The following is a 25474-nucleotide window of genomic DNA, read 5'->3' as shown; positions in this document are numbered from 1 at the left end:
AAAGATTTCCATCATGTTTCGGAACATTCACCTGTGGGGGGGTCGGGGGGGGGGGCACAATAAGGACTACAAGACGGCGAGCGCAGCCTGGCCGTTTGCGCGTGTTCGCGTGCCCGTGTGTGCGCATGCTCGGAGCGCTGTGAGACGTCAGTAGTTTTTCGGGCAGATCCGTGCGTGAGGTGACGGTATTGTAAAGGCGATAGTGGATCCTCGGAGGAGGGGGGCTCGCTCGCCACATTCACCTCCCGCCTGCGCTCGTCCGGAGGCGGCTCGCTCGCTCGCTCGCGCTCCACCGCGCGTCGGACACCTCGCCAAGTTGACTTTTACAGTTTTTAGTAATTTATTGGACCCACCGTAGTTTATGGTTGACGTTCGCACTCCGGGAGGGCAGAAATGGCGGCCAACATGTACCGGGTCGGAGGTATGTACACCAGTGTGGGGCTCTTCGGGGCACAAGCGCGGTGGGCTGCAGCGCCCGGCTGCCCCGCGGGATAGAGCCCCTCGCTGGGCTCCGGTCGTGGGGCAGGAGCGCTGCAGCTGCTCCGGGACGGGGGCTCGGAGCAGCAAGGTGATCAATTCTAAATATTTGGGATCCACAGCGGGCCAGGCCTCGTCTGTCGTGGCCACAGCGGCAGCTAGCCGCAGCTCGCTAAGCAGCTAGCTTAAAATGTAAACATTTTTTAAATGGTGGCTTTGTAGGTGGTTTGGGGGGAGCAGGGCGAGCGGGGGGCAGTTCTGAATTGCCTCTTTACCTGCAGTGTGTTGCGGTGGAGGCTGTTGAAGCGTTAGCAGGGGCAGTTGGAGGCAGCCTTTTGTATTTGCCTCCTCTGGCATGCAGCCATCGCAGCGAGTCATTATTTAGCTAATGTTAGCACGTTAGCTGCTCTCATCCACAATAGAGCCGCTTCGCTACATTCCCCAACGCTCCCGCACCCTTTAAACATCTGGACACCGAGTATCGCTGCCGTATCGCCGCAATGTCACGTTACTGTCGACTAATTAGCACATTGTTTTACATGCTAGTTAGCTTCTTAGCAGTCTGGTGGAATTCATCACGTTACAATAAACATTGATGGAGATTCGGCGTCGCTGCGTCTCGCCTCGCTCCACAGTCACCCTACACATGTATACATTAGTGCCTGGTGTATGATGGGATTTACGGGGACCTGTGCGCCTTTAATCCACTAATATAATTGGCCTTCTAATCATTGCCCACCTTTGGTCACGTGACGCGAGTAGAGATCAAAGACTGGTTGGATCGTCACAGTTCGCCTTCATTTATTGTTTGTTACGATCAAAAGTGACTTTACGTTAAAGACAAATTAGCAATGTTGGATTACTGGAACATTTAGGTATTTATGTCATAATTGCAGACTGTCATTACAGTGCTTATTACAGTGGTTATTACCACATGAAGGGAGCCTCCACTGTTCCAGAGGTTCCTCTTCCTCAGCACATGATGGGATGGAGCTATTTTATGCTTCTTTTCAGCAGCGCAGCAGCATTTTACACTTTTGTAATAACTGTTATAATAACACACGGCAACACTCGTCTCCATAGCAACGGTAAAGTTGCGTTCACGTGGAGGAGGAGGCTGGTTCCTCACCCTGTCACCGGGTCCAGACAGGCCCAGGAAACACCCCTTAGCAGATGGAAGGTTTCAGAACCTCCCGTTGACCTTTGACCTTCTGCCATTTTCTGTGTTGCAGATTACGTGTTTTTTGAGAACTCCTCCAGTAACCCCTACCTGATCCGGCGGATAGAGGAGCTCAACAAGGTAATCGGCTAACTTCTCTGGGGGGTGTGGGGAAGGTTCTGGTTCTAGCTTCACGTCTGGGCTTCACGGGGACGTCGTGGCGCTGCTGCTTCGCTGGTCAATCACACATTCAAAAATAGTCGTTAAAAGGAATCAAATTAAGGCGTTAAATCCGCAGCACACCTGTCACATGATGGCGTGCCACAGGTAGAGGTCATTGCTCGCCGCCCAGTAAAGCCCGGTCACGCTGCTGGCGTAGCGGCGCGGTTCCGAGGGCTTCGGACCAGGGTCCCAACCAGGTGAGAATGCTACACGGAGGACGGCAGCTCGGACTGTTGAGGTCCTGCCGTGGTTCTGTTACATAAACCTCAGCTCGAACCAAGTCGGCCCAGAGACGTCCCGGCGTGGGCGGACCGCCGCCACCACAGGGCCTGGGCGGAATAACGAGGACGTGTGCACGGCGAGCTGGCCCATGTGACGTGCACGTGCGCTACATTTGGCTTCTATCTCAGCCAGGACGTCAGCAGAAGCTTCCAGGTCAGGCTGCCACCCTGGGGGGTCTCGCCTGCTCCCCGGAGCCTCTGCACGAGGACCCCAGCCAGGACCCAGCAGGGGGTCTGACCCCCAACTGGCGGCCATGTGAAAGCTGAGCCAAGTCCACCCGCGTTACCCATGTGGACACGCGAATCTCGGCCTGAAAGCGCCGTTACTGCGGCCTCGTGGCCCCCTGCTGGTGTGTGTGTGGCGAGTTATCGATCACCTGTGGGTCATCTGTTCGAGTTCTAATGGACCCTCCCTCATTGTCTACAGGCACTGACTCGGCCTCCTCATCAAACAGGTAGCCAACAGGTCAGTGACAGGTAGCTAACAGGTCAGTGACAGGTCGGTAACAGTAGCCAACAGGTCAGTGACAGGTAGCCAACAGGTCAGTGACAGGTAGCCAACAGGTCAGTGACAGGTAGCCAACAGGTCAGTAACAGGTCGGTAACGGTAGCTAACAGGTAGCCAACGGGTCGGTAACGGGTAGCTAACAGGTCAGTGACTGGTAGCCATCAGGTCAGTAACAGGTCGGTAACAGTAGCCAACAGGTCAGTGACAGGTCGGTAACAGTAGCCAACAGGTCAGTAACAGGTCGGTAACAGTAGCCAACAGGTCGGTAACAGTAGCCAACAGGTCGGTAACAGTAGCCAACAGGTCGGTAACAGTAGCCAACAGGTCAGTAACAGGTCGGTAACAGTAGCCAACAGGTCAGTGACAGGTCGGTAACAGTAGCCAACAGGTCAGTGACAGGTCGGTAACAGTAGCCAACAGGTCAGTAACAGGTCGGTAACAGTAGCCAACAGGTCAGTGACAGGTCGGTAACAGTAGCCAACAGGTCAGTGACTGGTCGGTAACAGTAGCCAACAGGTCGGTAACAGGTAGCCAACAAGTCAGTAACAGGTCGGTAACAGATAGCCAACAGGTCAGTGACTGGTAGCCAACAGGTCGGTAACGGGTAGCTAACAGGTAGCCATCAGGTCGGTAACGGGTAGCTAACAGGTCGGTAACGGGTAGCTAACAGGTAGCCACCAGGTCGGTAACGGGTAGCTAACAGGTCGGTAACGGGTAGCTAACAGGTAGCCACCAGGTCGGTAACGGTAGCCACCAGATCGGTAACAGTAGCCAACGGGTCGGTAACAGGTCTGTAACATCGACCACCTCCAGCCCCCCCCCACACACACACCCGTCACCTGTGGGCTCTCTTTAACTGCCCGCACACACATCAGCCACTGTAATAAAGGCGTTACACTCTGACTTCTGTTTCACACCTGTATTCTCTGCTTCCCAGTGGTGTCACACCTGTGTGTTGTCTGTTCCAGACTGCCAGTGGGAACGTGGAGGCCAAAGTGGTTTGCTTCTACAGACGGAGAGACATCTCCCACAGCCTCATCCAGCTGGCAGACAAGCACGCCAGTGAGTGTCACCCTGCTCGTTACCACGGAAACCTCACAAACCTCGTTAAAACTTGTTGTTCATTGTTTTCTGGGCTGTTTTCCAGTCAGTTCAGACCTGTGGCGTTGTTACCATCACATTAGCAATAGTAATAACTGTTCTATAACAACTGTCTATAGTAATAACTGTTCTATAACAACTGTCTATAGTAATAACTGTTCTACAACAACAGTCTATAGTAAGAACTGTTCTATAGCAGTCTATAGTAATAACTGTTCTATAACAACTGTCTATAGTAATAACAGTTCTATAACAACTGTCTGTAGTAATAACTGTTCTATGACAACAGTCTATAGTAATAACTGTTCTATAACGACGGTCTATAACAACGGTCTATAGTAATAACTGTTCTATGACAACAGTCTATAGTAATAACTGTTCTATAACGACGGTCTATAACAACGGTCTATAGTAATAACTGTTCTATAACGACAGTCTATTGTAACAACTGTCCTATGACAACTGTCTATAGTAATAACTGTTCTATGACAACTGTCTATAGTAATAACTGTTCTATAACACTGTCTATAGTAATAACTGTTCTATAACGACGGTCTATAACGACGGTCTATAGTAATAACTGTTCTATAACAACAGTCTATAGTAATAACTGGTCTATAGCGGTCTATAGTAATAACTGTTCTATAACAACTGTCTGTAGTAATAACTGCTCTATGACAACTGTCTATAGTAATAACTGTTCTACAACAGTCTATAGTAATAACTGTTCTATAATAACAGTCTGTAGTAATAACAGTTCTATAACAACTGTCTGTAGTAATAACAGTTCTATGACAACAGTCTATAGTAAGACCTGTTCTATGACAACTGTCTATAGTAATAACTGTTCTATGACTACAGTCTATAGTAATAACTGTTCTATGACAACAGTCTATAGTAATAACTGTTCTGACAAGTCTATAGTAATAACTGTTCTATAACAACAACCTATAGTAATAACTGTACTGAAACGACGGTCTATAACGACGGTCTATAGTAATAACTGTTCTATGACAAGTCTATAGTAATAACTGTTCTATGACTACAGTCTATAGTAATAACTGTTCCATAATGACGGTCTATAGTAATAACTGTTCTATAATGACAGTCTATAGTAATAACTGTTCTATAGCAGTCTATAGTAATAACTGTTCTATAACAACTGTCTATAGTAATAACTGTTCTATAACGACTGTCTATAGTAATAACTGTTCTATGACAAGTCTATAGTAATAACTGTTCTATAACAACAACCTATAGTAATAACTGTACTGAAACGACGGTCTATAACGACGGTCTATAGTAATAACTGTTCCATAATGACGGTCTATAGTAATAACTGTTCTATAATGACAGTCTATAGTAATAACTGTTCTATGACTACAGTCTATAGTAATAACTGTTCTATAACAACATTCTATAGTAAAAACTCTTCTATAACTGTTTACAATAGTCTTTGATGTTTCTGCATCTTTTGATCCTGAAAGAAACCAATTGCAGCTTTGAAGTGAAGGAGGGTTTTCAGACCAGAACCAGTTCTTTTTAACTGTATCGACCTGGAGCCAGAACCAAAGACCTGGACTGGGCTGTAGGACCTGTTAGTGACCGGACTCGTTCACCTGTGGAGTTTCCTGCTGCTCCAGGGATCTTTGAATGTATCTGGTCTCCTGATGGTGAAACCACTCTGTGCTTGTAGCGGTCTGAGGTGCTGATCGCCTGATCTGAGGGCCGGTCTGGGCCCATTTGGGCCCTGGTACCGCCTGTTTCTGGGAGTTCTGCTGTAGTTTCCTTTCCATTGCTCTTGTCAGTGTGTTGCTGCGTCCTGTGGGAAATGGTTCCAGAACCTGCACTGGTTCTTCAGTGAGCTCATGCTTGTGCCGTACACCTGTGTGAACACCAGAACGGAACCAGTTTGGAGGTGGTTCTGTAACAGGGTCCAAACTAGCACCCGCCAGGTGCCAAATGTGGGTGTCTGTGGGTGTCAGCAGCTCGATGTCTGTACCCAGTGTGATGGTGCGTTCAGGTGCATCAGTCTGGGATCTTAGTGGGTTCTCCGTGGAACCAGTCAGGTTCCAGGCAACAGGCCCTGCTGGAACACATTAGTTCCTTGTGTTGCTCCCTCACTTTAGAACCTGAGACTAACAACCCTCCTCACAGGGGCGTTGTTATGGCGACCACACTGGTTGTTTGCTCCTCATCTTCCAGGATGGAAATGTGGTATCGCCCCAGAATCGTCCCAGTATCGCCCCAATATCGTACCAGTATCGCCCCAGTAACATCCCAGGATCGCCCTAGTATCATCCCAGAATTGCCCCAATATCGTCCCAGTATCGCCCCAGTAACATCCCAGGATCGCCCCAGTATCATCCCAGAATTGCCCCAATATCGCCTCGGTATCGTCCCAGTATCGCCCCAATATCGTCCCAGTATCGCCCCGGTATCGTCCCAATATCGCCCCAGTATCGTCCCGGTATCGCCCCAGTAACATCCCAGGATTGCCCCAGTATCGCCCCAGTATCGTCCCAGTATTATCCCAGTATCATCCCAGGATCGCCACAGTATCGTCCCAGTATCGTCCCAGTATTGCCCCAGTATCGCCCCAGTATCATCCCAGTATCATCCCAGTATCGTCCCAGTATCATCCCAGTATTGCCTCAGTATCGCCCCAGTATCATCCCAGTATTGCCCCAGTATTATCCCAGTATCATCCCAGGATCGCCCCAGTATCATCCCAGTATTGCCCCAGTATCATCCCAGTATCGCCCCAATATCGTCCCAGTATCGCCCCAGTATCATCCCAGTATCGTCCCAGTATCATCCCAGTATTGCCCCAGTATCGCCCCAGTATCATCCCAGTATCACCCCAGTATCATCCCAGTATTGCCCCAGTATCGCCCCAGTATCATCCCAGTATTGCCCCAGTATCATCCCAGTATCGCCGCAGTATCATCCCAGTATCGCCGCAGTATCATCCCAGTATCATCCCAGTATTGCCCCAGTATCGTCCCAGTATTGCCCCAGTATCGTCCCAGTATCATCCCAGTATTGCCCCAGTATCGCCCCAGTAACATCCCAGTATCGTCCCAGTATCACCCCAGTATAATCCCAGTATCGTCGCAGTATCGCCCCAGTATCGTCCCAGTATCGCCCCAGTAACATCCCAGTATCGTCCCAGTATCGCCCCAGTATCGTCCCAGTATCACCCCAGTATCGCCCCAGTATCGTCCCTGTATCACCCCAGTATTGCCCCAGTATCGCCCCAGTAACATCCCAGTATCATCCCAGTATCACCCCAGTATCATCCCAGTATCGCCCCAGTATCGCCCCAGTATCATCCCAGTATCGCCCCAGTATCATCCCATTATTTACCCCAGTATCGTCCCAGTATCATCCCAGTATTGCCCCAGTATCGCCCCAGTAACATCCCAGTATCATCCCAGTAGCCATACTGGGAGCACACATGGGAGCAGCTGTTATATGTGCTGGGAATGAAATATGTTTCTCTTGAGCCGCCTCAGAGTCCACTGGGACCAGTTAAGATGTTCTGTTGGTTCTGTGGCTCCACCCAGTCGGGCTCATCGTTACTCTTCTCATCATCATCATCATCATCATCCCTCCACCCTCCGACATCATCAGGGTGTCTGTGTCCTTCATTCTAATTGTCCCACCATCTGTGGTGATGCAGACATGTTTGTCCTCGCTCCGTCCTCAGTGTCTCTGTCAGTCGTGAGTCCATGTTTGTCCTCGCTCCGTCCTCAGTGTCTCTGTCAGTGGTGAGTCCATGTTTGTCCTCGCTCCGTCCTCAGTGTCTCTGTCAGTGGTGAGTCCATGTTTGTCCTCGCTCCGTCCTCAGTGTCTCTGTCAGTGGTGAGTCCATGTTTGTCCTCGCTCCGTCCTCAGTGTCTCTGTCAGTGGTGAGTCCATGTTTGTCCTCGCTCCGTCCTCAGTGTCTCTGTCAGTGGTGAGTCCATGTTTGTCCTCGCTCCGTCCTCAGTGTCTCTGTCAGTGGTGAGTTCATGTTTGTCCTCGCTCCGTCCTCAGTGTCTCTGTCAGTGGTGAGTCCATGTCTGTCCTCGCTCCGTTCTCAGTGTCTCTGTCAGTGGTGAGTCCATGTTTGTCCTCGCTCCGTCCTCAGTGTCTCTGTCAGTGGTGAGTCCATGTTTGTCCTCGCTCCGTCCTCAGTGTCTCTGTCGGTGGTGAGTTCATGTTTGTCCTCGCTCCGTCCTCAGTGTCTCTGTCAGTGGTGAGTTCATGTTTGTCCTCGCTCCGTCCTCAGTGTCTCTGTCGGTGGTGAGTCCATGTTTGTCCTCGCTCCGTCCTCAGTGTCTCTGTCAGTGGTGAGTTCATGTTTGTCCTCGCTCCGTCCTCATGTCTCTGTCAGTGGTGAGTCCATGTTTGTCCTCGCTCCGTCCTCAGTGTCTCTGTCAATCGTCAGTCCATGTTTGTCCTCACTCCGTCCTCAGTGTCTCTGTCAGTCGTCAGTCCATGTTTGTCCTCACTCCGTCCTCAGTGTCTCTGTCAGTGGTGAGTCCATGTTTGTCCTCGCTCCGTCCTCAGTGTCTCTGTCAGTAGTGAGTCCATGTTTGTCCTCGCTCCGTCCTCAGTGTCTCTGTCAGTGGTGAGTCCATGTTTGTCCTCGCTCCGTCCTCAGTGTCTCTGTCAGTGGTGAGTCCATGTCTGTCCTCGCTCCGTCCTCAGTGTCTCTGTCAGTCGTGTGTCCACACTTGTCCTCGCTCTGTCCTCAGTGTCTCTGTCAGTGGTGAGTCCATGTTTGTCCTCGCTCCGTCCTCAGTGTCTCTGTCAGTGGTGAGTCCATGTTTGTCCTCGCTCCGTCCTCAGTGTCTCTCTCAGTGGTGAGTCCATGTTTGTCCTCACTCCGTCCTCAGTGTCTCTGTCAGTAGTGAGTCCATGTTTGTCCTCGCTCCGTCCTCAGTGTCTCTGTCAGTGGTGAGTCCATGTTTGTCCTCGCTCCGTCCTCAGTGTCTCTGTCAGTGGTGAGTCCATGTTTGTCCTCGCTCCGTCCTCAGTTTCTGTCAGTCGTGAGTCCATGTTTGTCCTCGCTCCGTCCTCAGTTTCTCTGTCAGTAGTGAGTCCATGTTTGTCCTCGCTCCGTCCTCAGTGTCTCTGTCAGTCGTGAGTCCATGTTTGTCCTCGCTCCGTAGTAGTAGTGAGTCCATGTTTGTCCTCGCTCCGTCCTCAGTTTCTCTGTCAGTAGTGAGTCCATGTTTGTCCTCACTCCGTCCTCAGTGTCTCTGTCAGTAGTGAGTCCATGTTTGTCCTCGCTCCGTCCTCAGTTTCTCTGTCAGTGGTGAGTCCATGTTTGTCCTCGCTCTGTCCTCAGTTTCTCTGTCAGTGGTGAGTCCATGTTTGTCCTCGCTCCGTCCTCAGTTTCTCTGTCAGTGGTGAGTCCATGTTTGTCCTCGCTCCGTCCTCAGTGTCTCTGTCAGTCGTGAGTCCATGTTGTCCTCGCTCCGTCCTCAGTGTCTCTGTCAGTAGTGAGTCCATGTTTGTCCTCGCTCCGTCCTCAGTGTCTCTGTCAGTAGTGAGTCCATGTTTGTCCTCGCTCCGTCCTCAGTTTCTCTGTCAGTGGTGAGTCCATGTTTGTCCTCGCTCCGTCCTCAGTGTCTCTGTCAGTAGTGAGTCCATGTTTGTCCTCGCTCCGTCCTCAGTGTCTCTGTCAGTGGTGAGTCCATGACTTCACCTGTATGTCCAGGTTGAGACGTTTGGGGGCAGTGGGACAGAGGACGCCCAGGTGTGATAAGTTCTGTACGTTGTGTTGTGATCTTTCTGGCCGTGCACGTGACGCTGAAACGTGCACGGCTGAAACGTGCACAGGTGAAGCACAGGCAGCAGAGCTGAGGGCAGGTGGAGGCAGGTGAATCTCTGCTCTTTGATGCTTTCATGTCTTCCATCTAAGAGGAGCTCTTTCACTCCCTTACTGATCCTCCAATAGTATAAAATGTAGATTTACTAATTAAATTAATATTAAAGGATGACAACTGTCTATAGTAATAACTGTTCTATAATAACAGTCTATAGTAATAACTGTTCTATAACAACAGTCTATAGTAATAACTGTTCTATAACAACTGTCTGTAGTAATAACTGTTCTATGACAACAGTCTATAGTAATAACTGTTCTATGACAACAGTCTATAGTAATAACTGTTCTATAACGACGGTCTATAGTAATAACTGTTCTATAACAACTGTCTGTAGTAATAACTGTTCTATGACAACAGTCTAGTAATAACTGTTCTATGACAACAGTCTATCGTAATAACTGTTCTATGACTACAGTCTATAGTAATAACTGTTCTGACAAGTCTATAGTAATAACTGTTCTATAACAACAGTCTATAGTAATAACTGTCTAAAACGACAGTCTATAACGACGGTCTATAGAATAAACTGTTCCATAATGACGGTCTATAAGCAGGGGTGGGGAACCCTTTTCATATCGAGGGCCATTTCAATTTTTATAAAGTCCTCCGAGGGCCATACTATTATGAACACATACCTAGGGATGCAAAAAAAAAAGACAAAAAAAAAAGTCTATAATTACTGTGTTACTAAGTCTCATGATTGCTGCATTTGAGTTTGAATTATTTATTTAGCACACATGCATATAAAAATCACCAAAAAAATAGAATAAAATGACAAGTAAAATATGTTTTCATGATCATACAAAACAATAAAAAGAGGTGCAGAGTTGAGGCAAGAGACCCGTAAGGGCCTGTTCGAGGCCTCTACTCACAAAAACTGCAATACAACAAGATAATCAAGAAAATAAATGAAAAAGAAAGAAAGATAAAGACAATAATAACAACAACAACAACTAGAAAGCACTCGGAGAGCGCAGACCTCCGCCAAGCGCAACAATTCCTGGCATATTGTGATTTCCACCATAAATATTAGTCCCACATATACTTTGACTACATATTTAGATTCCTTGACCATAAAAACATACCGTTAGCCACTGGAATCATAACAATATATGTCTTAGTTCAATAGTTATTCACGAAAAAAAATTCACGCTTTGAAACAATTTTACTTTGTCCGACGCGAGCGCCTCAGCGGCGGCTACGAGGCGCGTTCACGAACTCTCCTTCGGCGTGAGGTTTCAGCTTCGTGGCTATTAATTCACTCACCACAAAACTTGCACGCGTAATATTCTCTCTGTCGGTACATGGTCGTGTGAAAGCTGCTTGTTGAGCCTCCAAACTCCGGCGAAGAGCGTTAATTTTATCCAAACTCATCTGTCCTTTCAACTCGTCGAGTTTAGCGTGTTTCGCTATGCATTTTTCGTCCGTGTCAATCAGTCCAGCCCACTACGTACATCACATGCTGTGTTCACTGACCCTGACCTTGACTCGGACATAACATAACCGTCTGTTTTATCTCAGAAAACGGGAAAATATTTCCTCGTTACGAAAGAAATTTCAGGATACGAAAGGCAAAAATACGCTACCGCTGCTACTCGCAGCTCGCGGAGTTTAGCGAATGGTCCCACTGTATAAGTGCACATATAAAATATAAAAATCGTATTGCGTTGCGGGCCGGTAGAAATGGTCTCGTAGGCCGTATACGGCCCGGAGGCCGGAGGTTCCCCACCCCTGGTCTATAGTAATAACTGTTCCATAATGACGGTCTATAGTAATAACTGTTCTATAACGACGGTCTATAGAAATAACTGTTCCATAACGACGGTCTATAGTAATAACTGTTCCATAATGACGGTCTATAGTAATAACTGTTCTAAAACGACGGTCTATAACGATGGTCTGTAGTAATAACTGTTCTATAACGACGGTCTATAGTAATAACTGTTCTATAACAACAGTCTATAGTATAACTGTTCTATAACAACTGTCTGTAGTAATAACTGTTCCATAATGACGGTCTATAGTAATAACTGTTCTATAACAACAGTCTATAGTAATAACTGTTCTATAACAACTGTCTGTAGTAATAACTGTTCTATCACGACGGTCTATAGTAATAACTGTCTTCCATCTAAGAGGAGCTCTTTCACTCCCTTACTGATCCTCCAATAGTATAAAATGTAGATTTACTAATTAAATTAATATTAAAGGAGTTTGACATTTAGGCAGACGGTGTTTTGTTGTCCCGCTGTGATCAGAGAAACACCTGTGGACTTTTCCACCTGAGTGGAACACGTAAATGTCCCTCTGGGTTATGGAGGCTTTTATCTTCTGTCGTGTGCAGAGGAGCTGGAGGAGGAGAAGGAAACTCCCACCGAGATCGAGCTGACGGAGAAACAGAAGCACCAGCTCCGCCACCGAGAGCTCTTCCTGTCGCGCCAGTATGAGAGTCTACCTGCCACACACATCAGGTAGCACCTCAGCACCACGGGCCCCCGGGCATCCCGCCGGGAAGCAGCGCAGCTCACTTCCTGTCTCCTCCCTCTCCTCCCCACAGGGGGAAGTGCAGCGTCGCCTTACTGAACGAGACCGAGTCCGTTCTGTCGTACCTGGACAAAGACGTGAGACCCCCAAGCCTGAATTCACCTGGTGGGACAGGTGGGACAGGTGGGACAGGTGTGACGCTCTGTTGTCCTCTACAGGACACGTTCTTCTACTCGCTGGTCTACGACCCGACCCAGAAGACCCTCCTAGCAGACAAAGGGGAGATCAGAGTGGGGCCCCGGTTCCAGGCCGACGTTCCTGAAATGCTACAAGAAGGTCAGTTAGAGCTGTGTGTGTGTGTGTGTGTGAGAGGTGTGTGTGTGTGAGAGTGGTGTGTGTGTGTGTGTGTGTGTGTGAGAGTGTGTGTGTGAGAGGTGTGTGTGTGTGAGTGTGTGTGTGTGTGTGTTTGAGAGAGTGTGTGAGAGTGTGTGAGTGTGTGTGTGTGTGTGTGTGTGTGAGAGAGAGTGTGTGTGAGAGTGTGTGTGTGTGTGTATGGTGTGTGTGAGAGTGTGTGAGTGTGTGTGTGTGTGTGTGTGAGTGAGTGATCATTCCTGGGAACACGTCTGGTCTCTAATCATGTGAATGATGAGCTTTTTGTCTGCAGCTAAATTAAATTTTGGTGTTAAACAGCATGATTGACACTCCTTGTTTATAAGTTTCCACACTTGACAGGAGCGATTAATTAGATGGTTACACACACACACACCACACACTTACACACACACACACACACACACACCCACACACCTCCCTTTGATGGACAGGTGCGAACTTTATACTCTAGAAAAGTTTATGTGGGGGGGGGGGGATTCTTTCCTGCCTCTATGAACAAGGTTCCTTCATCTGTGTCCTAACGCCCGGTTCTAACGCCCGGTCCTAACGCCCGGTCCTAACGCCCGGTCCTAACGCCCGGTCCTAAGGCCCGTCCTAAGGCCCGGTCCTAACGCCCGGTCCTAACGCCGGGTCCTAAGGCCCGGTTCTAACGGAGGGTCCTAACGCCCGGTCCTAACGCCCGGTCCTAACGCCCGGTCCTAAGGCCCGGTCCTAAGGCCCGGTCCTAACGCCCGGTCCTAACGCCGGGTCCTAAGGCCCGGTCCTAACGCCCGGTCCTAAGGCCCGGTCCTAAGGCCCGGTCCTAACGCCCGGTCCTAACGCCCGGTCCTAAGGCCCGGTCCTAAGGCCCGGTCCTAACGCCCGGTCCTAACGCCGGGTCCTAAGGCCCGGTCCTAACGCCCGGTCCTAACGCCCGGTCCTAAGGCCCGGTCCTAAGGCCGGTCCTAAGGCCCGGTTCTAACGCCCGGTTCTAACGCCGGTCCTAAGGCCCGGTCCTAACGCCCGGTCCTAACGCCCGGTCCTAACGCCGGGTCCTAACGCCCGGTCCTAACGCCCGGTCCTAACGCCCGGTCCTAAGGCCCGGTCCTAAGGCCCGGTCCTAAGGCCCGGTCCTAAGGCCCGGTCCTAACGCCCGGTCCTAACGCCCGGTCCTAACGGCTGGTCCTAACGCCCGGTTCTAACGGTTCTGCAGGTGAGCCAGACGACAGGGACCAGACCAAGTTGGAAGAGAAGCTGTGGGATCCAGAATGTCCTCTCACCAACAAACAGATCGACCAGTTCCTCGTGGTTGCACGGTGAGATCTTCCCCTCAGCACCTCTGATGATACCAGACAGGGTTTAACCTGGTTAGGGTGAGGGTGAGGGTTTAACCTGGTTAGGGTTTAACCAGCTGGTTTAAGAAGCTGCTCGTGTTCACCTGGTCACCTGTGACTTGTGCTGTCAGGGCGGTCGGGACGTTTGCTCGGGCGTTGGACTGCAGCAGCTCAGTGAGACAGCCGAGCTTACACATGAGCGCAGCTGCAGCCTCCAGGGACATCACACTGGTGAGACACACACACACACACACACATGCTCACACACACACACACGCTCACACACACACACACGCTCACACCCACCCACCCACCCACCACACACACACACACACCCACACACACCCCCACAACCCACACCCACACCCACACACACCCACACACACTCTCCACCGCACCCCCACCACCCACACACCCACCCCCACACACACCCACACACACCCACACCCACACACACCCACACACTCTCACACACACACCCACACACCTCACTACACACACACACACACCCACACACCCACACACGCTCACACCCACACACACGCTCACACCCACCCACACACACACCCACACACCCGCTCACACCCACCCACACGCTCACACACACACACACACCAACCACCCTCACACACACCCACCCTCACACACACCCCACCCACACACAACACACAAAACACACACACACACACACCCCAACCACCCTCACACTCACACCCCCACACCTCCACACCCACACACACACCAACACCCACCACACACACACACACACCCACCCACACCCTCACCACTCACACCACACCCCCACCTCCCCACCCCACCCCACACACATCCACCCACACCCACGCTCACACCACACACACACACCCACACGCTCACACACACACACCCACCCACACCCCGCTCACACACACACCACACACATCAAACCCACTCACACACACACACCACCACACACATACAAACCCCCCACCCCCCCCCCCCCCCCACCCCCCCCCCCCCCCCCCGACGCTGCTGCAGCCACATGTTCCGCTGTCCTCCCCTCCAGTTCCACGCCATGGACACTCTCCATCGTCTGAATTACGACCTGTCCAGTGCTCTGAGCGTGCTGGTCCCAGCAGGAGGTCCTGTGCTCTGCAGGGATGAGATGGAGGAGTGGAGCGCCTCTGAGGCCGCCATGTTCGAGGAGGCGCTGGAGAAATATGGGAAAGACTTCAACGACATCCGACAGGACTTTGTAAGTGTGGCTCAAATGAAAGCTGCTCTACGTTGAGCTTTAAAGCTCCACATCTGGAGCCAGAAGGTTCTTCTGGCTCCACATCTGGACCTGGAAGAACCTTCTCAGGATCCTGGCTGAAGGCATCTCCACCTCTGACACTCAACGCTGTTGAAGCTCGTTTGTTGCAGCTCCTCTTTGTGTTGGAGAACAACGATAGAACATTGTCCCCCCTCAGCCGACTGTTGCCCTATCTCCTGCCCCGTGGAGGCAGGTGCTTCCTATCTCCTGCCCCGTGGAGGCAGGTGGAGGCAGGTGCTTCCTATCTCCTGCCCCGTGGAGGCAGGTGCTTCCTATCTCCTGCCCCGTGGAGGCAGGTGGGGGCAGGTGCTTCATCCCCTCATCGCTGAGTCGGCTCCCGTCGGTGCCTCAGACCTGGTGTCCAGGAATCTGGTTCCTCATCAATATGCGTGCAGACGTTTGCAGCCTTTGGCAGGAAGGGGAGATATTAATATCATTAATTTTCTGTCTGTGCCCCCCCCCCTGTGTTGAAGCTGCCCTGGAAGTCCTTGACCAGCATCATAGAGTACTACTACATGTGGAAGACCACAGACAGATACGTGCAGCAGGTGAGCCTCCTTCCCTTCTCTGCTCCCACCTCACCTTCGGTTCAGGCTAGTGAACCCTGGACGGGGGTCACGGCTCCTGTCCCAGTCGCAGAGGCGGAGCCACAGCAGATCCCCGCGCTCTGAATCCATCCGTGCACGAACATGCGCACGTGTGACTTTGCTGTGCCCGTCGGCAGGAGGCTGATCTGTGCTTCTGTGTTTCCTCCAGAAGCGGCTGAAGGCGGCCGAGGCCGAGAGCAAGCTGAAGCAGGTTTACATCCCCACATAGTGAGTGAGGACGGCCGTCCGTCCTTTAGGGACCTTTGCACCTGTCTAGAAGCTCTGCCGCTGCCCCCCCCAGGTCTTAATCTTCTCCTCTACCTGGCAGCAACAAGCCCAACCCAAACCAGATCTCAGTGACCAACGGGAAGATGGCCACGGTGAACGGAGCAGGTCCCGGGGCGTACCATGCTGCGGGCGGGGGGAGGGCCTGTGAGAGCTGCTACAGTGAGTTCTGTTGGCCGAGCCGTGTGTGTGTGTGTGTGAGTGGGTGTGTGTGTGTGCGCGTCTCACCCCGGCTCCTGTCTCACCCCGGCCCCTCTCTCCTGTCTCCTGCCCCCCCACAGCCATGCAGTCGGCCCAGTGGTACTCCTGGGGCCCCCCCAACATGCAGTGTCGCCTGTGTGTCTCCTGCTGGATGTACTGGAAGAAGTACGGGGGCCTGAAGATGCCCAGCAGGGCCGAGGGCACGGAGGAGAGGACCTCCCCCAGCCCGGCCAGCAGTGTAAGCTCAGGCAGGGAGGAGGTGGCTCAGCACCTCCTGCTCATGTTCTCCTCCTCAGCTCTTTAAGCTCCTCCCCCGTGTCTCCTCTTCCTCACCAGGAGCCTCGTGCACGGAGCCACGTGCCCCGCCAGTCCAATCACATGATGCCGATGCGGAACAGCGGCAGCCCCAAGTCCTCCATGAAGACCAAGCAAGCCTTCCTGCTGAAGGTCTCCCGCCTCACCAAGATGGCCCGGCACATGTGCCGTGACATCATCAAGCTGCGACGGGCTGCGCGCCGGCCCTTTGTCCCCGTTAATTGCGGGGCCGTGAAGGCAGAGTGTAAGAGCGCTTTCAATTTCTCCTAGCTTCTGCCACACGGACACACACACACACACACACACAGAGACAGGAAACACACACATCTTGTCATCATCTTCCTCACCTGGACTGCCCCACCATCAGACCACCCCCATTTCGGCCCCCCCCCATCTCTGCTTTTATTGTTACTGTTATATTATTATTATTATTTTGTTTTTGTATTCTCCCACCCGTTTCCAATAAAGACTGCCTGTCCTCATCACTATGAGTTTGATCATCTTTTCATTTGTTTTTCTTTTGAATTCTTCCTTTTCTGTGTTTCTTGGATCCAAACGTCACATTTAGGGGGTTCGATCCCGACGTTTGCTCAGATAACGTCACTTTCAGGACAGAACCGGGCCCGAACCGGGCCCGTCACCATCTCCACCTCTTGGTTCTCTTTCTTTTCTTTTCTTTTTGCGTCCACATCTTTCACGCCGTGCGTTTCCCCCCGCGTGCACGTGACCTGTGTCTTGGTTGCTGATGAGATTTGAACTCATGACACTGGACGTGAAGGTCGTGCAGCTGCTCTTGGCCTCTGTGCTGCTGCTCTGTAGACCGGACCTTCACAGGAGGGCCCCTCGGAGGGTCCCTGTGATCTGCTCCCCTCATGCAATATTCATGCCAACATCCTGTGGCCCGCCCCCCCCAGAGCCGCCTCCTCATCCTCTTCCAGCTGCTGCGATGTTCTCATCTTCTGCCCTTTTGGCTCTTTCCATCACGTGTGAATGTGAGCGTCGACCTCCAATAAAGTCACACCTGAAAGCATCTCTGCGTCCTTGTGCTTCATGTGTCCGTGTTCTCTGTCATCAAGTCCACCTCACGCAGGAGACGGCCCGGCCCCCCCGCCCCCCAGCATGGACCCCCCCAGCGCCTCCTCTCATCCTACCTTCATGTCTCAGTGTGTAGCTACGGTGTTTTTAACCTGTGTGCATGCAAGCATGGACTCACATGTGTATGTGCACGTTGGAGAGCCCTCGACTGTGGAAGTAAGTGCACGTGTGCGCGCTGCTGCCTTGGCTGATGGTTGGAGATCAGCAGGTCTGAGCTGGACTCTTCCTCAGCAGGATCGTCACTGCACTCATTCTTTAAATGTGTGTGTTTGCTCTAGACATGTTGAGGGTGTCGGAGGGTCAGGGGGCCCGTCTGCCCAAGCCCCGAGCCGCCCAGAGGAGCACCCTGACCAGTGTGGTGCAGTTCTTAGGTAACTCCTCCTGGAGACCCCCGACCTTCCGTGGAGTCAGGTGATGCAGCTCAGGTGTGCCGTCTCTTCCAGAGTCGCGTCCCGCCGCTCACAGCGCCCGCTCGCACCGCACCCCCGGCCTGCAGACGCCGCCCCCGCGACGCCTGCTCTCCTCCCTCCCGCACGGCCCCCACGGCATGCTGGGAAAACGCAGCTTCCACCACCACAGCAGGAACGAGCCAGAGAGGCGTTCAGGTGCGCTCGCAAGCACGTTTACTCGTTCAAAATGTTTCTGGAAGTGGTGCCCCCCGGAGAGCAGATCCCCTCACGAGTCCTTCACCTTTTGCTCTTGCAGAGAATCCAGGGACGGCGTCCGGAGCCCTGCTGGTACGGAATTCTCCTCCTCTGGCCTCAGCACTTCGGTTTCATGTGTCGACACCTTCTGTCCTTTCCCAGTATAACGGACGCAGCAGCAGCAGCAGCGGAAGCACTCGAGGGGGGGTGATGATCCGCAAGAGACGCCCCAACTGGATCGACGCTCCCGACGACAGCTTCTTCCTCGTCACCCGGGAGACCAGGTAAGCAAAGGTGACCCTTTCCTGACCTCTCATAATAGACTGTGTGTGATGAGAGAAAGAAAGTGACGCTTCTGTTCGACCCACACTGACATCATACAGCTGTACACATGCGCACGCACGTGCACGCACACACACACACAGCAGAATTCATGAGGAGTAATTCAGGGCTGTAAAGACTGGAGGAAACGACACGTCTATTTCACCGTTGTTGCAACGTGCACGACTTTAACATTTGACGTGGCCTCCTTGTTGACCACGCCCCCTTTAGAACATCCCATAACCTTCTGCTCAATGAGGAGTTTTCAGATGAAGATTCAGGCTTTTTGTAGGAACACTGAGCTCCATGTTTTCTGCAGCATCTTCTCGCTGCCGAGGCCGGTTGAGACGATGCACCTAAACGGCCTTTACCAGCAGTGACCCTGGTTAACCAGCAGTGAACCTGGTTAACCAGCAGTGAACCTGGTTAACCAGCAGTGACCAGTGGTGACTAGTCTTGTCTTGTTGCAGCTGGACGTGCCGTCTGTGCTGTGCACGGATGTGAGCGTGAGCTGTTTCTGGTGCTAACGGTGAGCACAGGTGAAGGACTTTAGCGGAGGAGACACTGACGCTGTTGAACATACACACGTTAGCGGCTAACGGTTCTGAATAGCTTCATATTTATTTATCTCACACGCGGCGCAGTCTCGTGCGTGGCGGGGCGCCCGCGTGCACATAATGGGTCGATGTTTGCATGTGAGAGAGAAAGATGTTCTTCCATTAAAGCCGTGTCTAAATGAGCCATGGCGTACGGCCCTCACAGCCGCCCTCCGTCCGCGGGGGCTAAAATTAGAGCTGCTAACTGGTGCAAATGGACCAGCGTGGAGCCAGGCACCGCTGGGGCTAGACTGGAAATATCATTAGCACATTAAGCACGGCCGCACCCCCATGGATCACTCACCCTGCACCGACATCACGACAGCTGTATGTTTGTCTGTAGAGAAAGTGCCTTGCATCCTGCTCCGGTTGCTTCATTAAACACTCAGCTTCTCTCATTAATGCTGCTTTGATTAGAGGACAGTGATAGAACTGCTGGGAGAGGCTGCGACTAATGAGAAACTATCATTTTCTCTCCTCTCACTTTCTTTCCCTCAGACAAGATCATGGAGTAGAGGCGAGGCAGAGCCATGAAGAAATCGTAAATTAACACTTTTCATAACTGTGTACTTAAACCTGGTTTGTAATCACCTTATATTCACTGGAACCATTAAAAAGCCTGCAAAGCATTAAAAAAAAGAAGAAAAGCATTCTTGGGCTCCTCATTCTGTTTCAGTCGGAGAAAATTGTTTTCTCCTTGGTTTAAATGTAGAAAAAAGTCCCATTTTACGTGAATAAAGCGAGAAAAAGGGAGGTGAAAAAGGCGATACCCAGAATGCAACAGGGCAGCTTGAACTGTTTGTGTGTGGATTCACATGTTTGCTCTTCTCCTGCAGCCAGCTGAGCAGACAAACTCTCGTGTTCTTCTCCACTTTATCCGCCGCTCGTGCGTCCCGGTGTAGCGATCAGCGCCATGGCCGCGGTGCTGCACGTGCACTCTGCACACACGTGCCCGAACGTGACGAATAGAGTCATCACGAGCGTTCGACTGCTCCTTTTATCACCAGCCGGCGTCTCGGAGGAAACAGACGTGTTTGGTGGTTCAAAGAGAGCAAGAGGAGTAACGATCCTGGTCACACGTGCACACGCCTCCGTGGAGCGTGCTTCTTTAGCCCCGGTAACGGGAGCCGACCCCGGTAACGGAGCCGACCCCGGTAAAGGAGCCGACCCCGGTAAAGGAGCCGACCCCGATAAAGGGAGCCGACCCCGGTAACGGGAGCCGACCCCGGTAACGGGAGCCGACCCCGGTAAAAGAGCCGACCCCAGTAAAGGAGCCGACCCCGGTAACGGGAGCCGACCCCGGTAACGGAGCCGACCCCGGTAAAGGGAGCCGACCCCGGTAACGGGAGCCGACCCCGGTAAAAGAGCCGACCCCAGTAAAGGAGCCGACCCCGGTAACGGGGCCGACCCCGGTAACGGGAGCCGACCCCGGTAAAGGGGCCGACCCCGGTAAAGGGAGCCGACCCCGGTAACGGGAGCCGACCCCGGTAAAGGGAGCCGACCGCGGTAACGGAGCCGACCCCGGTAAAGGGGCCGACCCCGGTAAAGGGGCCGACCCCGGTAAAGGGAGCTGACCCCGGTAAAGGAGCCGACCCCGGTAACGGAGCCGACCCCGTAAAGGAGCCGACCCCGGTACGGGAGCCGACCCCGTAAAGGAGCCGACCCCGGTAAAGGAGCCGACCCCGGTCACGGAGCCGACCCCGGTAACGGGAGCCGACCCCGGTAACGGAGCCGACCCCGGTAAAGGGGCCGACCCCGGTAAAGGAGCCGACCCCGGTCACGGAGCCGACCCCGGTAACGGGAGCCGACCCCGGTAACGGAGCCGACCCCGGTAAAGGAGCCGACCCCGGTAAAGGGAGCCGACCCCGGTAACGGGAGCCGACCCCGGTAACGGGAGCCGACCCCGGTAACGGAGCCGACCCCGGTAAAGAGTCCGTAGAGACGCCTCCTCTCTGCTCGGCCGGCTGCAGCAGCTGATCATGAGGAGCCCGGAGCGCCGTCGCAGCCCCATGAATAATAAATAGTCCCGCGCAGGCCGTGTTTGGATTTGCAGCGTTCCCGTTCAGAGCTGAGGCGCCGGTGGCGACAGGACATTAATGGGATGTGCTAGCATAAAGCTCTCCCCAGCAGACCGCGACCCTAACGAGAGCAGACTCCTCCTCCTTTCACGTCCAGGCTGCGTGAACATCACCTTTGCCTCTGGCACCAATGACCTAAAAATAACCCCATCCTGCTCTAAATTAATGAGGTTGGGAGTGATTTTATCAGCCCAAACTCTGAATATTTCACGGAGTTCTTGTCCAAGACCCCTTTCACCCGAACGTCCTTCCTAATGACTTCCTCCTCTTCCAGGAGGGCCCGGCGGATGCTGTCCCGCTCCCAGCTGAGGCACGCCTGTCGGCAGCCGTGTGAGCCCATCGCCTCCCGCAGGGTCTCCCAGGCCCAGCCGCAGGGCCTGGTCCTGGCCCCCCCACACCCCCACCCCAGCCTGAGGATGCGAGGGCCCATCGTCATCCACGACTGATGCAGCGTCTCCTGAACCCCTCCTCCTCTGACGGGATCTTTCCCAGCTCTGAACTGCTCGCCACCAGGACGTGATCAGGCCGAGAACACAAGAGGGGATTTTTTAACGGGACTTTGTGTGACCTCTTGTGTTGATTGTGAATTGTTGTGTAGGTTTATCGGGTTATTGGAATATTTTGGGAAGGGGTTTGACTTTGGGAAAGTGGGACTGTAGATAGTTCACATTTGTGTTGATTCTTTTTAAATTTAAATAGATGGAAAAAGTGGCAGATGTCCTGAGGCTGACATGAAAAGAAAATGCACTAAATGTCAGCCTGTTTGTTTTTAAAATATCGAATTGCACTTATGTCTCCTCCTGGAGTTTAAAGGGTTTAAAGGGCGTCGACGGATGAACAGATTCTGTCCCCAAATCATCATTTTGCTCATCTCAAATCAGGATAATGAAGGCAAAGATCAATCAAGCCAGCTCACATTAACCTAGAAACTCTCGCGTGTCATCACAGCAGTGTAAATCTGTTCATCTCGTTTCCATGGCGACCGTATCACTCCACACCCTGCCGCAGGTACAAGCACTTCCTGTTGCAGCAGGAAGTGGGCTGAACGCCGTTGGTCTCCCTCCTCCTCCGTCCCGCTGCACCACCCCGATGGTTGCCAGGACGACCCTCTTTGGTGGCGATAGATTGTGAAATGGCGCCGCTGCTGCATGTCTCGGGCCTCCGGCGACCGCTCGGTCACATCATGATTCTTTCTCTTTCTTTCAGAATGTTTCTGTTGGTGTTTCCTGTTTGTGGTGTTGAATTCTGAATATGCTGACGACAGTATTAATAAAACCAACACAGCAACTCCGTGGCGTCCAGAGTCATTTCGATGGCGGCGCCGCCTCTCTGAGCGTGCTGGTGGGGTGAGCCAGCCTCACGGGCCCGACGTGGACCCTCCCGGGCTCCCTCCTCGCTTCCCTTCACACACTCCTTCCTGCCACAGCAAAATGAGGCTGCTGGAAACCAGGGCCAATAAATAAAAAGCATAAAATGGCTGCAGTGATTTAGACTCTTTAAGGAACGAGCTCCCCAAAACATTCTAATAAATTGTAGTAACTGTCTGGACCTGCTGAATTATTCATACTTAATAAAGAAAATGGGTGTTCCTCATCTGGAGATTATAAATACATAATGATTCAGAAATGTTTGTTACCTATTTCGTGACTGGGCTCCCAGCTAGTTCACCCCAAGCATGACTTACACTAAAGTTTTGGGTTCTAGACCAAAGCTGCTGCGAACATCCGCAGACATCGATCTTCTTTGCTCTTTTCGCCTCTTCAGCTCTAATGTCTCGTCGTTACTCGTTCTAAAAGGAGCTCCACATCTTCCTGGTATCCTGATATCTGTCTGGATAGACTCGGTGTTCCATCGCCTCGCCCTGTTCTGAAGGTTAAACCAGTCAGAGAAAGGTCGACGCGCTCTTAACTTCGAAATTACTGCTGAAATGTCGCAGCGCCAACAAGTTTAGCTTCGCGATCTCAGAAAGTCACAATAGGTTGTGGAAATTCCGAGCTGCATCAGCGGTCCGTGAACGCAGCATGCCAAATCGGCTCCATTTCAGCGTTTGTGCCGCGAGGCCCGAGAGTTCTGGTTCGGCTCGCCTGGTTCGTCCGCGACACCTCACCGAAACCAGCGCCCGAACCGTAGCGGCGAGGTTCTGTCCGTTGTCGCCTGTAACGGCTGAACCGGTGTCGGTTTCTCTTAGAGCGATTTGGCGCCGCTGTCCTGTAGGGCTCCAGTGGCGCAATCGGTTAGCGCGCGGTACTTATACGACAGTATGCAGCAGAGCAATGCCGAGGTTGTGAGTTCGAGCCTCACCTGGAGCACTATTTTTACACACCTGCACGGGGCTCGAACCGTTTCCATTTTCGATGGTTCTCGTGATAATTCCGTCTGACTCGACTTACGGCCGTTATTACTGTTCTCTGCGGACAGAAAATAAAGGAATAAATAACGCCAACGACGAAACAGCCGTCTAAAATATGTATAGAAATATAAAAATATATAAAATATAGAAGGCACAAAAGGACTTTAATCTGCCCTTTTATCGTAATGGCTAGAAATTGTGTAAGAGTTCCACCCAGAACAGAGCAGGTACTGAATATTCCACCGGACTCACGGCGCTCCCTGACCGGAAGACAGAACAGGTAACCCACTAACGTCAGCTGGAGGTCAGCTGGAGGTCAGCTGGAGGTCAGCTGGAGGTCAGCTGGAGGTCAGCTGGAATAATATAGAGACAGAGAGAGAAACCGTCACCAGCAGGCCTGACTGGCTCGACCAACCAGTAGCACAACCCGACCACTGGGGGCGCCAGACTAGCAGTCTACTTTATATAAAGCGTAATATTTTGAATTTTTTAGTTTTTCTTCCCTTTCTGCACACACGGATCGTCGGATTGGTTCATCTGTGATGTTGCTCATGTGTTCTTTGTCAACCCTTCGAAACGTTTCAAAACATTTTCCTTGAAATCTGTGTTCACGCAGCCATTTTATTTCCTGTCAAAGTGCATTCTCTTTTATTACAGGTGCACATTAGCGCCCCCTCGTGGTCAGAATGTCGACGTGTGTTGTGAGTACACCAAGCGGACACTAGGCGGCAGTATAACTACAGCCTCCGGGTGCAGACGCGCTGCTGGGGGGGCTCAGGTTCTGGTTCGGGTCACTGGGCCGGTATAAAAATAGAAAAATAATACATATATTAGATTATAGGTGTAAATAAACAATTGAGGGTCTTTTATATTATTATATTTGTACAGTGCTTTTAGCATAAACCTTAAATATGATGTTTTTACAGTAGCTGACAGAAACTCCCAGTTCAGGAATGGGGACCAGGTGATCAAACAGGTGATTAACCTGTTCTCTCAGGTTAGTCTCCCTCACTGCTGCATCGATCAACCTGATCAGAGATCAATCAGAGGATCACGACCTGCTGATCAGCCTGGTCCAGAAGCTCAGGCCAGCAGGACTCTCCTGTTCTACCATCAAGGTTTTTACACGTGTGTGTGTGCGCGCGCGCGTGTGTGTGTGTGTGTGTGTGTGTGTGAGACTCTAAGCTCTTTAAAACTGGGAATGAACAAGCAGAAGATTGCGGTTGTTCCGTGACCCAGATGCTTCAGGTCCAGATCCTCCAGGCTGAAAATGAGAGTGCAGATCAGAGGCTCCTGCCCCCCCAGGCCTGAACACAATCAGGGAACATGTGTGCATGTATACATGTGTGTAATTTGTGGGGGGGGGGGGGGGGGGTGCTTAAGCTCATGCAGATCCGTGTAAACACGAGGGATCAGATTTTGGAGTGTGTGCCACTTGTTCCTGGTGCTCCGGATTAGACGCAACAGTTTTTTAATTTACTCTCCTTAGCTGCCTCCATAAGACTCTAAAGCTGAGAACAGCCCCCCCATCAGAGATGACCCCCGCCTCGCCCCACCCAGCAGCACCACACCCCCCCTCAGATGAGCAGGTGGCTGCACAATCACACACCACCCCGACAGTAGGCTCAGTGGGCCACTTTACTCAATGAGAAGAGAATGAGGCGTGTGTGTGTGTGTGGGGGGGGGGGGGGGGGGGGGGGGGCAAAAGGCAGGGAGTTTAATATTTGGGATAAGCTGTGATTGAACATCATGATCAGAGCAGAATGATCAAATTCTGCCAGTGATAATCTCCTAAACACCACCACTGTCTGTCCTGCACACACTCACACACACACACACCACACACACACACACACACACACACACACACACACACACACACACA

General features: G+C 52.0%; 1 protein-coding gene and 1 non-coding gene across 6 annotated transcripts; both read left to right on the top strand.

Moving 5' to 3' along the window:
* The first annotated feature begins 126 nt into the window (after nucleotides 1-126).
* Nucleotides 127-22529, top strand: mta3 (metastasis associated 1 family, member 3). 5 transcript variants are annotated; one of them, XM_057045831.1, is made up of 20 exons: nucleotides 127-421; nucleotides 1710-1777; nucleotides 3616-3709; nucleotides 11978-12104; nucleotides 12191-12254; nucleotides 12336-12453; nucleotides 13703-13805; nucleotides 13955-14054; nucleotides 14869-15057; nucleotides 15591-15665; nucleotides 15874-15932; nucleotides 16033-16151; nucleotides 16271-16428; nucleotides 16527-16749; nucleotides 17879-17971; nucleotides 18044-18205; nucleotides 18306-18337; nucleotides 18407-18528; nucleotides 19660-19702; nucleotides 21514-22529. In XM_057045831.1, exons 1-20 carry the CDS (start codon nucleotides 394-396, stop codon nucleotides 21571-21573), a joined length of 2037 nt encoding a protein of 678 aa, XP_056901811.1. In that variant the 5' UTR covers nucleotides 127-393; the 3' UTR covers nucleotides 21574-22529. The 5 variants fall into 5 exon arrangements, with proteins under 5 accessions (XP_056901811.1, XP_056901840.1, XP_056901802.1 ...); XM_057045860.1 differs by having other exon boundaries at nucleotides 18407-18538; nucleotides 21514-21668; XM_057045822.1 differs by lacking the exon at nucleotides 19660-19702.
* A 925-nt stretch (nucleotides 22530-23454) lies between these two features.
* Nucleotides 23455-23548, top strand: trnai-uau (transfer RNA isoleucine (anticodon UAU)). The gene is made up of 2 exons: nucleotides 23455-23492; nucleotides 23513-23548. It is a non-coding gene; the product is annotated as a tRNA-Ile (tRNA).
* The last annotated feature ends 1926 nt before the right edge of the window (nucleotides 23549-25474 follow it).

The sequence above is a fragment of the Takifugu flavidus genome, chromosome 1 (assembly GCF_003711565.1).
Source record: "Takifugu flavidus isolate HTHZ2018 chromosome 1, ASM371156v2, whole genome shotgun sequence".
NCBI classification, from domain to species: domain Eukaryota; kingdom Metazoa; phylum Chordata; class Actinopteri; order Tetraodontiformes; family Tetraodontidae; genus Takifugu; species Takifugu flavidus.
This window is presented reverse-complemented; position numbering and strand designations above follow the sequence as displayed.

Bases quoted from the DNA above. Each gene is read 5' to 3' on its own strand.
- mta3 (XM_057045822.1), top strand. From the start codon at position 394: ATGGCGGCCAACATGTACCGGGTCGGAG. The intron at 15,666-15,873 runs GTGAGCCTCCTT...TGTTTCCTCCAG, and splicing joins CAGACAGATACGTGCAGCAG to AAGCGGCTGAAGGCGGCCGA. The intron at 15,933-16,032 runs GTGAGTGAGGAC...TCTACCTGGCAG, and splicing joins CAGGTTTACATCCCCACATA to CAACAAGCCCAACCCAAACC.